Consider the following 17900-nt stretch of genomic DNA (forward strand, 5'->3'; position numbering starts at 1 on the left):
GGGCAGATGGAGAGCTCCTTCCCCCTTCAAGAGGGAGTGGATTTCTAGGGTTGCTTAGACTAGTAATAGCCGATCTCTTTCTTCCCAGGCACCGTCCTCTGTAGTACACTTTCTTCCGTGATCCTGTCTATCTACCTTGGGACGCCTGGGTGGCTCAGTGGGTTAAGCATCTGCCTTCGGCTCAGGTCATGATATCAGGGTCCTGGGATCGAGTCCCGCGTCAGGCTCCCTGTTTCTCCATCTGCCTCTGCCTACCGCTCCCCCTGCTTGTGCACTCATTCTCTCTTTGACAAATAAATAAATAAAATCTTAAAAACAAAAACAAAAAAAAAGTTCTGTCTGCCGAGCAGTAGGTGCTGTTGTATTCATTGGCCTGTTTAATGGTTTGACATCAGACATATCTCACTGCCTGCTGAGCTCAGTATAGCTGGCTAACAGAGGGAACAGATGGATTGTCCCAAGGAAAGGAAGAAATTGGACATTTCTGTCCAGACTGTAGGTAGCTCGGTGCCTCTGCAGTTTAGCTACTAAAATGCCTCAAATGGCACGCAGACCCCCGGGTGGTGGTAGCAGAGGCTAAGGGACTGGATCCCCCAAGGCAGGAATTCATTTTGGGTCAAGGTAGCCGTCTTACAGGTGCAACCTTAAGGTCCATCCCACAACCAGACAGTGTACAGACTGGGAGTGCCTGGCTTTGGGGGTAATTCTCATTAAATTAAAGACCGTGGCTGTCTTTACCAGCCTAGCCTTTAGTACGTGTTCAAATGAAGCTGATGGGGTTTTTTCCCAGCCTCTGTCACAGTAAGAGTGTGTGTGTTTATAAGGAGATTTAAGAAAGCATATTTTTATCATAAGGAATGACATCAAATTTTATTTGGATCTAAGGTGTATCAAAATCTAAAGGAACAGAAGGTCATAGGGTGGTATTATAGAGGTCATTGAACCTCTATAGGCCAGAGGACCAAGGAGTCCTCATAGAATCAGGGTAGTTTTTAGATGTCTAAGCCAATAACCATATTGAAGACCCATTTTTTTTGGTGTTATATAAAGTGATTTCATGCACAGGACTCATTTATGAGTCCACATTAGGGGTAGCAGACTGAATTGAGGACAGAAACAAGCAGGTAAGACCAGGGAGTGGGTTGGTACAGTGTAATAGGGTTGTCCTACAGGGTAGTAGAGACTTAAGTACAGGGCACAGCTCAGATCCAGCTGGTTGTTCACAGGCAGGAAGACGGCCTAGTGTTGTCAGAGCTTCCAGTTTTTTTATAAGAAAAAATATGAATCGTGTTAAACAAAAAAGAACATAGCTTTAGGCCACTGCTGCAAGCCCCAACATGATAAATACTCATTAGTACAAATCACAGATAATGATCTATTTATTTTCATGTACTTTTGCTCACAGTCCAACATTTGTCTCATGTTTACATGATATTAGCCTCGGCAAAGACAGTTCAAGAGCTAGAAAACATAGACTCTCGTCTCTCACTATGGGTATAAACACAAAACATTAGATTATTAATAGAGTCTGTATTTTGTATTGGTTTAACAGTGGTTAACCAATTTTGTATATAAATATAGTATGTGCTTTCAAAAAATCCAGACACAAAGCTACACGATAAAAAAATTTCTGTTATCATTGTTCCTATTGCCCACCTATACCCCACAAGGAAATAACCAGGGGAAAATGATTGGATAGTATCACTTTGGGCTTTGAAAAAAGATTTGTCATGTAACATTGTAGTATATGAAATAAGTATTCTGTAATATGAAATAAGGATCATACTATATATAGTTTTCCACAACTTGTTTTTAAAAGTCCGTTATAAATCCTAACTGTATTATTGAAGCATTAAAATAAAGCATTTCAGGGGCGCCTGGGTGGCTCAGTGGGTTAAAGCCTCTGCCTTTGGCTCAGGTCATGATCCCAGGGTCCTGGGATGGAGCTCTGCATCGGGCTCTCTGCTCAGCAGGGAGCCTGCTTCCCTTCCTCTCTCTCTGCCTGCCTCTCTGCCTAATTGTGAGCTCTGTCTGTCAAATAAATAAGTAAAATCTTTTAGAAAAAATAAAATAAAATAAAATAAAATAAAGCATTTTAAGCTAATAGCAAATACGACACACTTTTTAAAAATTAAAAACTGTTCGGTGTTACAGAGAGCCAAATTATTATTATTATTCCGGTGTGCTGTTATTGCTATGAGGATATGAATATTGCCAACAAGTGGACATTTTTGAAATTGTGACCCAAGAATACTTCATTCAGAAGAACTGTTTGTTTTTGTTTTTGTTTTTTTAAGTCTCAGAGTAGTTCTGGAGGTAATGTGGAAAGTGGAGAGAGATAAATCACTCCATAATTGGAAGGAGCCAGACAAAGAAAATCACCCAGTGTAAAGATCTCAGCAGGAAAGGATCTTGAGCTTCAAAGTGAAGCAAAGATCCTCACATTCAGAAGTTAGGAACTGATCATTAAAGACTTCAATTAGAGGTCCTTGTCCTTGCTGTTTGCTATGGAAGGCTTTAAAAGAACACCATTCACCTAGCTGAGTGTCAGGGCTGACATCATTCCATTAAAGCTCTTCCAAGCTATTTGCTCTTTGGGATGTCCCTGTGAATTGAGGAAGGAGTCTGCCTCACAAAACCTTGAGTTCACAATGGCAGTGGCGGGGAAGTCCGTTGGACAAGAGAAAGGGACACAGGAAAAGGAAAATCAGATCCAAATCTCGGTTTAAAAGCCTGTGCAGAGAAATTCACAGAGCACATGGTTCGTTATGCAGAAGGCAGAAGGGATAGCTTCTGATTCTCAAGGAACTGGAGGAGAATGGTGTTCCCATCACTGGCAACCTGTCTTTTCCCAGTTTGAGGAGCCCTTCTGAATATACTGTAGAGCCCCATTTTTTAGTATCCAAGGTATATTTATTAAGAATGCTGGACTTTTTTTTTTTTTTACAGTATTCTTGCGATTCAAGGATGTGTTCAGTATCCAAAAACTTTATGCTGTATTTTTAGGTCGCCCCCGTCCCCGCAAAAGCATGAAAGCTACAAAGGAGAAGGAGCCTTGGACTATGGTGTCCTAATGAGCAAGCTGTAGAAACCAGATGCTTTCTGATTTAGGTCAAATGGTTTTTGGTTTTTTCAGTATGCAGTGCTGCTGATTTACCATCATAAGAATGGGGCCCGATCATTTTGTCTTTAAATGTTTTATTTGGTTTTTTTAATCCCATTTATGATCCATGCCCTACAGATAAGATGAGCATGTGTTCCAATCTGTAAAAACTGTCCCTGTTCACATCTGTTGTCAGGAGAAGTTATCAATAGCTACCCTTTACTTTCTCTAGTGTCCTGGATTGGACAATTAATTACATGATCATCTGATCTGTGAGAAACACGTAATACAGTAAGATCTAAAATCAGAGCCACCAAAAGCACAACTTAGAGTACTAAAGCAAGACCAGTATTGGAACTAGAAGATGCATTATCAGGCAATTGGGCCCTGTCCTTTTTATTTTGTGTTCTAAATTGACTCTGAGCTTGTTGGTGGCTAGAACAAAAGTCTGTAGAATTTTTACAGGTCCATCAAAAATTTAAAAAACCATGCCAGTTCTTTGGGAGAGGCAAAGCTTTCCCTCTTCTGGTGCTTCTATTTTTCTTTTAAATTAGGAGGTAAGTTAAATTAAAAACTAATAAACTCCTATATTTGAGAAGAAGATTGTGAACTAGATATTTTCACACTTAAGCTTTCGCCATAGTAACTGCTAATTAAATCTGATGACAAGGTAATAGACTTGTGTCTATTTCATTTAAGAAAACAAATCTCTCATTTGGCTGTAAACAATTGCAGCAAAGTTTTCTTTTTCTTTTTTTAAAGGATTTTGTTTATTTATTTGACAGAGAGATCACAAGCAGGCAGAGACGCAGGCAGAGAGAGAGGAGGAAGCAGGCTCCCTGCTGAGCAGAGAGCCCAATGCAGGGCTAGATCTTAGGACCCCAAGATCATGACCTGAGCCAAAGGCAGAGGCTTAACCCACTGAGCCACCCAGGCGCCCCAGCAAAGTTTTCTTTTTGAGGCACTGAGTTGGGGGAGCTTATTTCAAAATTCAAGAATTGGTTGCTTTGGGAAAGCCATTAACTAAGGAATGAATAAAGATATCCAGGCCCGTAGATCACTCCATTAGGAAGGATCATGAATGATCGCAAAGACAGCCCTCTGGCTCATCCCATCTAATCCTTGAAGAGCTTTTCAGCAACCTCTGAAGCTGGCCATTATACCTCTTCTCAAACCGTCCATGCACGGGAAACACACTACCTTCTGAAGCTGCCTGTCCTATCACTAGAAATGCCTTCTTTGTGCTAACCCAAATCTGCCTGCTCCAATTCATTGTAAATACAGATAGACATTGAGATTTCTGTGCAAACCCATTTGCAGACCAAAGTTTAGCTTTCCCTGAGGGTGGAATGCACCTGTGATGATCTTTGCAAAAATGCCTTTGTAGCTTTGGCCATGTAGTGTCATGAGTTTTCTTTGTATAGTCATAGGCATGGTTGTGTAATGTGCACTTGAAGAAAAAAATTCAGCTTGGCTGTGCTGAATGTAGTTACTTTCATAGTAATTCATCTAGCAATTTCCATCAGCCCTTTCCACCCCTATTTGAAATGCAGTTTTTTAATAGTTGGACAATATGATTAATATTTTTAAAGTTGCGTTTCCTATCACTTGTATTATTTGTCTGCATGGAAAAAATATTCCTACCCAGCCAAATTGTTAAATTGCAACATGATCTGAATTAAAAAAAAAAAAAAAAACTATAACGTGAATTTTTTCCACACTAAAAGGTAAATTCAGTAGGCTACAGCCTTCCCCATAATATGGTCCTTGCAAATCAGGCAGAGATGATTTGGGATAAAAGAAAAGCCATGTATTTTGAAAGGGCAAATTTGTGTTTATTAATAAAGTATAATCTATCTTTATATAAAAAGCCAATAAAGTCACAGAAGGAGTCCTGAAATGGAAAGAAGCCTATCTCAAGAGAGGCAGCATAGGAAAGACCCCAGATCACAAGCTTTGGGTCAGGGAGACCTATGCTGTCTCCCAGCCCTCAGTTCTTACTTAATGGCCTGTCACCTGACCAGGTTACTTAATATTTCTGAACCCCATTAACGAACTTCAGGAACAAGGATGCCACTACCTACCTCACAGCATGGCTGGGCACAGTCACACAAAGTGGCATGGAGCCTTGCACATAAGAGTGGCTCAGGGGTGGGCACACCTTTACTGTAAAGGAATATTTTTCCATAAAATAGCTCAGTAAATATTTCAGACTTGCAGATCATAGGATCTCCAACCCAACTCTTCAACCTTGCAGATAAAGTGGGAAATGTACACGGGGCCAGGGCCAGTGGAATGAGCAGGTGTGGCTATTTGCCGATTAGACCTCGTTTATGGACATGGAACTTTGAATTTCGTGTAATCCTATGCCTCTCAAAATACATGTTTTATTTTTTTCTTAATTTTTTAAAATGTAAAAACCATTGTTACCTCATTGTTACCTTATTCCCGTACTTGGAGTGGATTAACCCAGCTAACCCTCACCCACCCCAAGGAAGTATATCTTAGTGTTGTCTCCCTTTTGCAACTGGGGAAACAGTCTCAGAGAGATTCAGCTACTTACCTAAGATGACACCATTATCAAGAGGCAGGCCTGGGATTCAAACCTTCCGTTTCCAGAGTCCCTGCTGGTGACCGTCCACAATACAGCCTCGCCCATGGAGTGTTTATGAAAAATGCCACTTATAAAAGGAAGTCACTAAATGCCATTTGCCACTTGATAGTGTGCAAAAGCGAGCCAAGGTGGGGACTGTTGCCTTCCTAAGGGAAGCCGCCTCTAAGGGTTTCTGATTTGAAGTCCCAGGAGCTGCTACATTGGGGCGATTTCAGGAGTGAGTTAAGACTTCTTGTGTAAGAGAGCCAAAAGAAAAAAAATCAACTGTGGAGAATTTCATTTCAAAAAGGCAAATAAATAAGTGATCCATCCTCCATCGTTAGTTGGGCCCTTTTGAAAGGTTCCACAAAGAGTATCTCAACCTGTGGAAAAACAGAAGAGTTCTTCCTTGTACCGCCATTAAGGCAAGTTTCACCTGAACAGGTGTGGGCCTGATCTTTTTTTTTTTTTTTTTAGATTTTTTTTTTATTTGATAGACAGAGAGAGATCACAAGTAGGCAGAGAGGCAGGCAGAGAGAGGGGGGGAAGCAGGCTCCCCGCTGAGCAGAGAGCCCGATGTGGGGCTCAATCCCAGGACCCTGAGATCATGACCTGAGCTGAAGGCAGAGGCTTAAACCACAGAGCCACCCAGGCGCTCCAGGCCTGGTTTTTTATTTACATGTAATCTGTGATATTTTATACATGAGACTAGAGTGTCTTGGTACTTAGAGAAGAGCTTGGAATCCAGGAAACCAAGGATGTATCTCTAAATGGCACCAACGAAGAAAAAAAGAAGAAAAAAACCAAAACAAAACAAAACAAAAAACTCTGGACTATTGTTCCTGGAAAATGGAGCAAGAGAGTACAGACAAAGAAAGAACCTGGGAAACTTGGATTTCTAGTCCTGTCCCAGCTCACTTATGAACTGTGTGGACCATGGCAAAGGCCTTGACTTCTCTGAACCTCCTGTCCATGTCTGCCTTACTCCGGGGCAAGATACGAGTGTGGGTTAGTGAGTTGAGTGCAGCAGGCAGCTATAAGACATACCGACTTAGTTGTGTTTCATGGAGAAAAAATCAGACCTAGACAGTGGGAGGTTACATGTCGTTTTGTATCCCTAGTTACGGTTTTCTTTGTGATAAATAACAGTACTTATCAGACTGCTTACTAAGCTTCTCAGATTCCTAATGCACTTTTCAGGTGCACTGTATCCTCTGTTTCACATGTGCAGGATGGAGCTCAGAGAGGCCCGATGGCAGATGCGGAGGCGTTTATTGTGTAGCTACAAGGCCCATGTTCTTGCCTTAGTTTGCACATTGTTGATCTAGGGAGCAGTTTCACGACCAGTGCCCCCTGGGCACTCTGCAGAAGCACTGAGACCTGCCCCATATCTTAGCACAAGCTCAGTACTCAAAACAAACTTCTCCGTTGGACCAGATTAGACTGAGAGTACAGACATATTAACCTAGTAGCTAACCTCTTCAGCATCTACCATGTGTAGATGGTAGGGAGGGGGCAACTAATATTCAGAGAGGCTGAGAACTTCATCTAAGGTCACACAAGGAGGAGAGAGTCAAGACTGGAGCCCAGCTCCAGCCCCCAAGCCTTATCTGTCCTGCTGGACTAGCTCTCATTCCATACTTTTATGGGCATGGATATATGTCCCATTCCCCCCAAGTCCTGATTTAACAAAACAAAATGAAAAAACACTTTGTATGGTCCCAGGGACTCTGAAAGCTTCATTTTAAAGAAGGAAAGTGGAAAACTTTCCTTCAGAGATGTCCTAGGGTAACGGTGAAATCCAAGCTGCCTGAGCCTTGGGTGGGTGAGCCCCGCTTCCTGTGATTCTGTGATCTTCCCATTTCCATGATGGATTTGGCAAGCCGCGGACCACTAGGAGAGGTGTCGTCTCATTGACTCACTGGGTCCCATCTGGAAAATACATGTACATTTGAATTTCTTATAATTGGGGGTTGCACGCCAAGATGGAATTTGCAGTGTGAGGCTATGCAAGCAGACCACGTACCTCCCATCACACAAAAGTTAATGAAACCGGTAGGCTTCTCCTGCTTCTCCTGTTAGGTTAGTCCAAATATGGGGGTGTTCTCTATATTCCGTCTCATTTGTAAAACAAAGAAAAGCCATGGTTGTTGGGGGTGGTGGGAGAAAGAGAGAGAGAGAGGAGGGGCAGAATGAATGGAAATAGAATAGCACAGATGTGAGTCTGGTCTCCTGTGAGAATATCATGTTACATAAAGCAGACGGGGAGCATTCTAGCTACTCCTCTGTCCCTTTTCCTTTCCACATTTTGAAAACCAGAGGACTGGATTTTCAGGAGAAAGAGGACAGATCCTTGCCTGATAGAGCCCAGGCTTTGTATTTCCAGCTCTTACATTCCATCCCCAAGACAGCCTTACCCGATGGCGCTTTCCCAGTTTGCCAGATGGAGGGCAGAGGTTTACAGAGGTGGGGTGACTTGCCCAAGGTCATATACTTCCTGGCATGAAGGCAGAAAGCAAACCCGGATTGCAGAGTCTTTGTCCTGGACTGTCCTGGCCTCTGTCGTCAGCCACTTCCCTAGAAGACAGGAAGCCACGGAGGAGAGAGTGATGTGGGGGGAAATGCCTTGTGACCCAGCACGTGTGTGTTTTCCCTTTCTTTCCCCAGGCCGAAAAACGGTGGCAAGTACTGTGTAGGGCGTAGAATGAAGTTCAAGTCGTGTAACACAGAGCCGTGTCTCAAGCAGAAGCGGGACTTCCGAGAGGAGCAGTGCGCTCACTTTGACGGCAAACATTTTAACATCAACGGTCTGCTTCCCAGCGTGCGCTGGGTCCCCAAGTACAGCGGAAGTAAGTGTGTCCGGGGTGGGGGGGTGTCCGCGGACGGCGGGCAGGTTGGCGCGGGGTCTGGGCCCAGAAGTCACGCGGCGTCGTGTGTTTCCTCTCCAGTTCTGATGAAGGACCGTTGCAAGCTGTTCTGCCGGGTGGCCGGGAGCACAGCCTATTATCAGCTGCGGGACAGGGTGGTGGACGGGACCCCGTGTGGCCAGGACACCAGCGATATCTGTGTCCAGGGCCTCTGCCGGGTAAGTCCCGGGTGGTGTTTTCTTGACTGTGTTGTCCTGCTGCCACGCTGTGGTCTGTGGCTTCCTTGATAGAGCCAGCAGCAGCTAATATCTGTGCACTGTCTCCAGGGAAGTGGTTTTCAAAGTGTGTTCCCCGGGGCAGCATCAACAATGGCAGCTTGATGCTGTCGCCCAACTGTGAGAACCGGCGTCCTGCATTTTTCAGACATTCTCAAGCTCCGTGAGGGTCTGCACCAAACCTCCCCGTGAAAGTGTATTTTAATAATCCGTGGATACACACCCTCCTTTACTGTAACCTTGGCTCTAGGAAACAGCAGGTTTCCTAGAAGAGCTCTGCTCCAGAGAGATGTCTAGAGGGATCACACTCTAGTTGGGCCGGAGTCAGGTTTCTCATTCTGATTTCAAGCGTGAAAGCTTCTACCTGAGATACGTCTGTTAGTCACTCTCAGAAGGGAAATCGAGAAATTTCTGTTGATACCATTTCATTGCTCTCACCCATCAGAAAACATTCTTAAATGTAGCCAGGCTTTGAGATAGTTTATTTGATCCTTGCATGGGGTCCAGAAAAATGGGAGTCCCAGTCAGTGGGATTTGACGGGAAGAGTCCCCAGCAGCTTCCCCTGCTCTGCGACTCACAACGACAGCGCTCATTTCCTCATCAGTTCGTTCATAGCAAAACATCGAGCTTCTCCTCAAAGGCTAGTTCCTACAAGTGGACAGCGTGGACAAGAATGTGAACTCTGTCCTGGTGTCCTAGTCGTTGCTGGTGTCCTTTGCAGACCTCTGTCAACATGGCTGCGTTACATTAAGATGTGGAGAAATTCCAGAAGGTGCTTGAAGCCTCTGGCCTCACATTGTGGCAGCCTGGAATCTTGCTTTGTCCTCCATTCATAGCGTATTTAAACACAGGGGATTTCACATGAAATCCCATTTTCCAGATTCTCTTGAAAGATACGTCAACGTAGGGTTCCTATTTCTTCACAGCTGCGGAGTCTAGAGTGGAGAGAGGCTGCTCCCTTCACGTGGGATGTCGGCTCTTTATTTATAGGATACAGCCCCCCACCACATTCCTTTTTTTTTTTTCATTCCTGAACAGTTCTTTTCATTTACCCCACTTATTTGTAGACTTAGACTTCTCAAGCTTGATTTCTTTTCAAGATTTTATTTTCAAGTTATCTCGACATCCAACACAGGACTCGAACTTACAGCCTTGAGATCAAGGGTCACACATTCTACCTGAGCCAGCCAGCCAGATGCCCCATACTTCTCAAACTTTAATCTGTAGATGGAAGCAGATAAGCATCTTGCTAACATGCCAGAACCCACCCCCACCCCACCCCACAATGGATCTGGGTAGAGCCCGAGATTGTACATTCCTAACAGCCTCAGGGATGCTTAAGGCTGCCAGTCCAAGGACCACGTTTTCTGTACCAGGGCTATATATAATTTGAGTTCTCAACCCTTGCAACTTGAAAAAGACTTCCTTGTCATTTGTGAATGCCTAATTCATTGTGAATGCCTAAAGAACCATGCTAATTACCATGTCATAATGTTTTATAATTTTTGTATTTTTATAATACTTACCGTTTATTTCAAACGTTTCTTTTTAAAAGCAAGCTGGATGTGATCACATTTTAAATTCCAAAGCCCGGAGAGATAAATGTGGAGTTTGTGGTGGCGATAATTCTTCATGCAAAACGGTGGCAGGAACATTTAATACAGTACATTATGGTAAGAATCTGTTCCTAAAGAACCAGGAGACGGAAAATGGTCAAAGTTTAAAAATTGTTAACCACAGGTAATAGGTCAAAGTATTCATGTCAGGCATAAAATCAGTCTTGTTAAGGTACATTACCCGTCTGGCTAGAAGACACCTAATAGTAAGAATTGTTATTGCATTCCTTGGTTGCCCGCCTTTAACTCCATACTCAAGAGAAACTGAACTGTGTTGTGGAATACTGAATTGTGACTCAATTCTTTTCAGGTTACAATACTGTGGTCCGAATCCCAGCAGGTGCTACCAATATTGATGTGAGGCAGCATAGCTTCTCAGGGAAATCTGAGGACGATAACTACTTAGGTAAGATGACACATCTCCTGCCATTGATGGGGATTCTGCTTCTCTGGGGCTGTTGGCAGATGTTCCTTCCTTCCCCCCTCGTGCACACGGAGAGCTGTTGGGTGTCCTGTACTTTCATACTAGTAGTTGATCTTGAAATTCATTCTTTTATATCGCCCTCCCCATGTGTATAACCTAGAGTAGTATTGGAAGAGTCGTGTAGTTACCCGAGTCCATGTCAGGGGTTCATTCTGGATCATAATAAATAGGAAGGCCTACATCAAATTCTGAAAGCACTTACCATGTAAGTTTAGCATAAAAATCATTGTTGTCTTTGAGTCTTCAAAAATAACAATAACAACAGCAATCTGTCCTGTGGGTAACTGGCTAGCAATTTTTTCTTTTTAAGATTTTATTTATTTGGGGGGCACCTGGGTGGCTCAGTGGTTTAAGCCTCTGCCTTCGGCTCAGGTCATGATCTCAGGGTCCTGGGATCGAGCCCCACATCGGGCTCTATGCTCAGCGGGGAGCCCGCTTCCCCCTCTCTCTCTGCCTGCCTTCTGCCTACTTGTGATCTCTGTCTATCAAATAAATAAATAAAAATCTTAAAAAAAAAGATTTTATTTGTTTGACACAGAGAGAGATCACATGCAGGCAGAGAGGCAGGCACAGAGAGAGAGGGAAGCAGGCTCCGCGCTGAGCAGAGAGCCCGATGTGGGGCTCTATCCCAGGACCTGAGACCAGGACCCGAGCCAAAGGCAGAGGCTTAACCCACTGAGCCACCCAGATGCCCCTAGCAAATGTTTTATTAAAGATATTACTTGCCCTAATTTCTGTGGTGCCAGTTCTAACCAATAACTGACTGGTGGACTTATTCAACATTTCATTATGCCTGCTTGTTCCAAAATGTTCTAGGGTGCAAGTTATTCTCATGTCATGGCTAGAATGGCCTACCTTGTTACTTTGTGGATTCTTCACCCTTGTCTCATGTCCAGGAACGTGATTAATTTCTATCTGTCCTTCTGTTTAAACCACAATGCACCGTCAACCCTGTGTTCATTTCAATAGTTGGCCCAGCTGAGTTCCACGTCAACTTATCCTTCTGTAAACCACTGTGATTATGAAATTTCCCAAGCATTTTTAATTAAAAGAAAGACAAAGGGAGTGGGGTCATGACTGAAGGGATTCAGCTGGTCACCTTGCACAACCAGCCTCCTCCTAGCCATAGAGAGCAGCACAGCTTGCCCTCTGATCTAGAAGATCTCATAGCAGTCTGACTGGGCGGTGACTTTTTAAAAGAAATGAATATACTTGTCCTCGTACAGTGTCTAGACAAGAAAGCTATTTGTGCATCTGAATTCAGCCTCTGTAGAGGGTCTCTGTGCACAGTTGTACACAATGAACTAGTCCATGAGTCTTCACTGAATCAGATTAGAATCAGAATCTGTATTTTGGAGTGTCTACATGAAATCCTTGATAGCTAGGCAATGATCCTTTAGCCCGGCATGCTGATCAAGTGTAATACATACACATGACTTCATTATAGCATTTTCTGCAGTATGCCATTATTCACTCATTCACTTCTTGAATATGGGCCAGACACTCTTCTAGGTACAATAAGCAGAACAAAAATAAGTAAGTTAAAAATCACTGTCTTCTTGGAACATACTTTTTGGTGCTAGGAGAGAGACAGTAAGCAGTAAGTTAATAGGTCAGCCAACTGTATACTGTTAGAAGATGGTAAGTGGCTATCAGAAAATAGAACATCATAAGGGAAACTGGGATACTGAGGGTGAGTTGGGAACAGTGGAGCTGAAGTGTTTAAATTGTGGCAAGAGGAAACAGGTTGATTGGGGGAAGAGCATTCCAGGCAGAGGGAAAAGCCAGTGCAAAATCCTTGAAGTAGGAGCATGTCTGGATTATTCCAAGAATAGGGGGAGGCCCGTGTGGCTGCAGCTCCATCAGCACAGAGGAGAGTTCTAGACGAGGCTGATCATGCATTAGGAGTAGATCACATAGGGCCATAGAAGCATTGAAAAGACTTGCTTGTTTCTGGGAGACAAGGAGAGCTATGGAAGATTTTGAGCCAAGGAATGATAAGATATCATTGCATTCGTATTTTCAAAGGAGCACTTTGGCTTTTAGATGGAAGAAGGGCGCAGAGTAGATACAGGAGGACTGGTTAGAAATTATTGCAATAATCCATGGGAAAGAGACTGGTGGCTTAGTCCCAAGTAGGAGCAGTAGAGGTGACAGTACATGGTCAAAATCTGGATATTTCTTGAGGATTGGGTCATCATGATTTTTCGATAGATTGAATAGGGTATGTGAGAGAAAGAAAGAAGTCAGGGGTGACTCCAAGATTTCTATCTGAGACCCTGAGAAGATGGGGCTGCCATGAACTGAGATAAGACAGTTTGTTCCTTATTTATCCATATGGCCACTAGTGTCTTCTTTTTTTTTTTTTTTTTTTTAAGATTTTATTTATTTGAGAGAGAGAGAGAGTGCACAAGTGGAGAGGAGGGGCAGAAGGAGAAGCAGAGGCGGGCTCTCCACTGAGCAAGGAACCCAATGAGGGGCTCCATCCCAGCAACCTAAGATCATGACCTGAGCCAAAGGCAGATGCTTAACCAACTGAGCCAACCAGGCGCCCCATTGTCTTTAGGTCAGAGGCTATGTCTTTATACCGTAAGCTCTTGATATAAAGCCTACACATATATGCGCTAAGTAAATAATTGCTCACCTGTTGAATAATCACTGCTCGTGTTCTCTTTACTGAGGATTTACTATGTGCTTAATGGGGGATTGGATTACCACGGAAATATACATAATAGTCCTTTCTTTGAAAGGCCACAGAGTCCTACTTAGAATCATTTACTCAGTGGTTGGATCAGATTTTCCCTAACCTAAATATCCAAATGGGTGGTGACTTTATAAAAGAATGAATGGAGTTCTGGAGGACCCTTTTCAAAATTATTTTTTTGGGACTCCCACATTTCCCATGCCACCACTGAGCAAAATAGATCAGGCATTTTTCTGCACGCACTGGGTTATAAATTTTAAACATGTGGCTGCTGCTGTGGCCTTACTACTTCCTAATTAAATCCAGCGGCATTGCATGCAACCTCCTTTATTAATTAATTTCCTGGAAGCCAAAAGCCATGTTGACCTGCTTCTTTCTTCTTGAAAGGGAGAGAGATGATTCTCTCTTCTGCCCCTTCTTGGAAAAATCTCTTTTCAAGTAGTGGCCTCAGTTCAATTAACTTCATCAACCAGGCGAGGTACCTGAATTGGGCAGGGCCTCCTGATAACCTTTTATGCCTCACAGGAGGTTTCTTAATCTCTTTGTCAAGATTGAAAGAAAAATTAAAGATTTGTCATCTGGGAGAGGGAGTCTGGAGCAGTGATGGCCCTTTAGTGGAATATTATGGTAAAGTCACCTGTTGGCAAAAGAACAAGTCTCTGGAAGCAAATGCAGAGTGGGCAAGCATAGATGGCCAGTCACAGTTCACGGAGTGTGAAGGTCAAGACCTCAGGGCCTTTGAACCTTACACTGGCTTCTTAACGAGTGAGGAAGAACATGGCATCATCAAATCCGAGGTGCGTAAACACTTATTCTTGGCTTGAAGGAGCTGCCGCAAATGCTCTAAGAAGGTTTTCACACCCACAGCCGTTCCGTTGCTAAGGCATCTTCATCCTTATCCCTTTTGTTTTTTTAAAAGCCAGTCAAGCCACACTCTTTCCACAGGTGCTGGTCGAGGAGGAATTTCCAGGAGGGAGGGCCTTTGTAGCAACCCAGCTCTGATGGGTGAAATGGCGGGGAAACCAACCCAGGAAATTAGCTCCCCTAATCGCATTAGTCGAAGGTTGGGCAGTAGACGGTCGTTTGTAGGAAACTATTTGTTTCACAGGGTACCGAAGCAGAAAGTCTCCCTGTCAAAGGCCGTCGTTTCACACAGGCCGCTCCCTCCTGTCGGGTTAAAGCCAAGTCGCACCCAGAGCCACCATGTTCGCCGTTGAGGAGAAAAAATAGATCCATTTCTGTGATACTTCTTTGTCTCCAGTGCACTTAGCTCTTGATTAATTGTGGCAGTGGGAGGACAGGAGTCAATTCAGTTTGGGATAAATCACGAAATTCATTTCCCCTGACGATTCCTTTTTCCTTCCTTCCCCACCAACTACCGGGAGAGGGAGCATGCAAGAGAAGGGTGAAATGCCCCAGTGGGCATAAGTCCGAGAGGAAGCCAGGGGAGGTTGGGAAGGAGCCCCAGAATTAACCTACAACAGACGACTGCTCTTTGAATGAGCACAAAACTGGATTATCCTGTGATTTACGGAGCCGATCTTGTGACATCTCATTTCCCCCATTTTGGTGAGACGTCAGCTGGGCAGCTAGCATGCGACCTCACTTGAGAGAACTGGGTGATTGTGTCGGCAGCATGTCCGGTGGTCACCATGTGAGTGACCCACATTAGGAGGCAGCCTCAGGATGTCTGAGGGGCCTCGGAAACAACCTCACCTCCAATCAGTGACCCACTGAAAGTCCGGCCTCTTGCATGGCTGGTGGGTCTCACGCTACGGCGACCATAGGGGAGACAAGGTTGTCAGAGCTTTACACTGACAGGGAGACAGTTATTCGGCTGGAAGCACTCTGGTCTCCCTGTGATAAATGTCAGGCCCAATCAGTCACTCCCTCTTTCGGTGTCATTGATTGAGCACCTACTATGGGCCAGGGTCTTTCTTGCGGTTACAAAAATGCATTTTTAAATGGCCGCCTTCTGAAAGAGGCTCACGTAGTTGAGGAAGACAAACGACTTAAACTGTTAAACATCATGAGCTCAATGAATCTGACTTGACTTTGTGCATAAGAGAAAGCATGCGTGAATTCATTCATAGAACAGGTACTGGTTGATCGCGTTCTTAGAAAACTTCAGTTGTTAACAGGCTCTGGAGACAGACTTGCAGTGACTGGAAGTCACCTGGCCTTGAGAGAGTATTTTAATAACATTTAAGTCGTGCTTTTCTCATCCCTCACTGAGGCAACTGTGAAGGTGTGGTAAGGAGACAGTGCATAGGAAGAATTCTGAGCTGCCAGCAACATCTCGTTTAATGTCCGTAACGAGCCAGGGAGAAACTTGTTATCCAGAGGAAGGAACGGAGGCTGAGAGGTTCCATAACTTACCCTAGGTCACGTAAACTTGTCAGAAAGTGGGAAGAGTTGGAATCATTCTTGGTCTGACTTCAGACCCTACACCCTTAACTACTTCACTTTTCTGCTTCAGTGTGGAAACAGGTATGGTGGATATGGGGATGTAATGACTGGGAAGTGAGGTTTCTTGGTGGGAGTGAATGGTGAGGCTGGGAAGATTATGCTAAGGAGTTTGAAGCCAATTGTTAGGTATAGTTGTATTGAGGAGGGCGGCTATCAAAGGATTTTGAGTTACGAAGAAGCAGCCAAGCTTTTGGAGGGTTTGTGTTTTTAAAACCTTTTTCCCGGGGTGCCTGGGTGGCTCAGTGGGTTAAAGCCTCTGCCTTCAGCTCGGGTCATGATCTCAGGGTCTGGGATCGAGTCCCACATTGGGTTCTCTGCTCTGCGGGGAGCCTGCTTCCTCCTCTGTGTCTGCCGGCCTTCTGCCTACTTGTGATCTCTGTCTGTCAAATAAATAAATAAAATCTTTAATAAATAAATAAATAAAACCTTTTTCCCTCTTACCACATTCTTGCCAACCATTTCAACTGAAGGCATCTCATTCTTCCCTCAGGACCAAGATGGGGCTTATCTGAGTGGGTGCAAATGCAGTCCTGGGTTAGGGACAGAATTCATGCGCTAACTACTGATCCTAGAAAGAGTAGTACTTCCATCAGCATGTGACCAAACGAGTGAGCTCTGTGGGGTTGCCACGTCCAAGAAAACGAGGCCCCTGCTGCTGCTGAGACACCAAGAGCACTCAGAGCTTCATCTCAGCCCTCAGTCATCTCTTCATAAGGGTGCAATAGTGACTTTCCCTAAATCCTCTAAACCTCCTCCGCCCTGCCTGGTGAGAGACAAGATATCACCTGCATCAGTGAAAGAGAGGTTAGGGTCCGGCACACACCTCAGGCATCTTCGCTCCTGTCCCGCAACCAGAGACCAATGTCACGGACCTGTTGCTAAGACGTGACACTGCCAGTGATTCGCGCTCTGCGTCGGTTCTCGAGCAGACCGGGTTGGTTGACGTTGGCACCCGGGATGACATCTGTTTGCCACCCGAGTTAAGTTTCCGCATTCCTTTTGTTCACTTAAATCCACGGCCTGTGCATTTCAGGGTTCCCTCCCTACTGAGATTTGCTAATTGTGCACAACTTATAAAAGGTAAGAGGGCCTTTCTCTGATACTTCGTTCAGGACCCAAATGTTTATAGCTCTGATTTATTGAGTTCTTGTTCATGTCAAGCCCAGTACTCAGGAGGATTCATTATCCAAGGAGCGGTAGTACTGAAAAAAAAAAAAAAAAAAAAAAAACTAAACTAAACGAAATGGTACTCAAAAAGCCCAAATTTTATAATAAATACTAGGGGGAAAAGATAGGATGGGGATTTTCTCTGGAGAAATTGATCAAAAAGCATGAAAATAGATTTTTTTTCTTATAGTAAACAAAATTATGTTTTCATGCCAACCATGCATATATTTTTAGATTATAGGATAAATCAGTTGATAAATATTCTTTTTTTTTTTTCAAAGATTTTATTTATTTATTTGTCATAGAGAGAGAAGCGAGAGCAAGCACAGGCAGAGAGAGTGGCAGGCAGAGGCAGAGGGAGAAGCAGGCTCCCTGCCAAGCAAGGATCCCGACGTGGGACTTGATCCCAGGACGCTGGGATCATGACCCGAGCCGAAGGCAGCCACTTAACCAACTGAGCCACCCAGGCGTCCCATATTCTTTTTTTTTTTTTTTTTTTAAGATTTTATTTATTTGACAGAGAGAGGTCACAAGTAGGCAGAGAGGCAGGCAGAGAGAGGAAGGGAAGCAGGCTCTCAGCTGAGCAGAGAGCCCGACGCGGGGCTCGATCCCAGGGTCCTG

At 44.1% G+C, this 17900-nt stretch overlaps 1 protein-coding gene across 5 annotated transcripts in view; it reads left to right on the forward strand.

The window, feature by feature from the left end:
• The window catches only part of ADAMTS9 (ADAM metallopeptidase with thrombospondin type 1 motif 9), a 166309-nt gene that overhangs the window by 47341 nt on the left and 101068 nt on the right, over positions 1 to 17900 (forward strand). For all 5 annotated transcript variants that reach the window (XM_082726988.1, XM_082726986.1, XM_082726985.1 and 2 more), the window contains exons 13-16: positions 8364 to 8545; positions 8645 to 8781; positions 10395 to 10512; positions 10766 to 10861. In XM_082726988.1, coding sequence (XP_082583114.1) covers positions 8364 to 8545; positions 8645 to 8781; positions 10395 to 10512; positions 10766 to 10861 — 533 coding nt within the window. The remainder of the gene's footprint in view (positions 1 to 8363; positions 8546 to 8644; positions 8782 to 10394; positions 10513 to 10765; positions 10862 to 17900) is intronic.

This window comes from Mustela nivalis (assembly GCF_964662115.1).
Source record: "Mustela nivalis genome assembly, chromosome: 1".
In the NCBI taxonomy this organism is placed as follows: Eukaryota; Metazoa; Chordata; class Mammalia; order Carnivora; family Mustelidae; genus Mustela; species Mustela nivalis.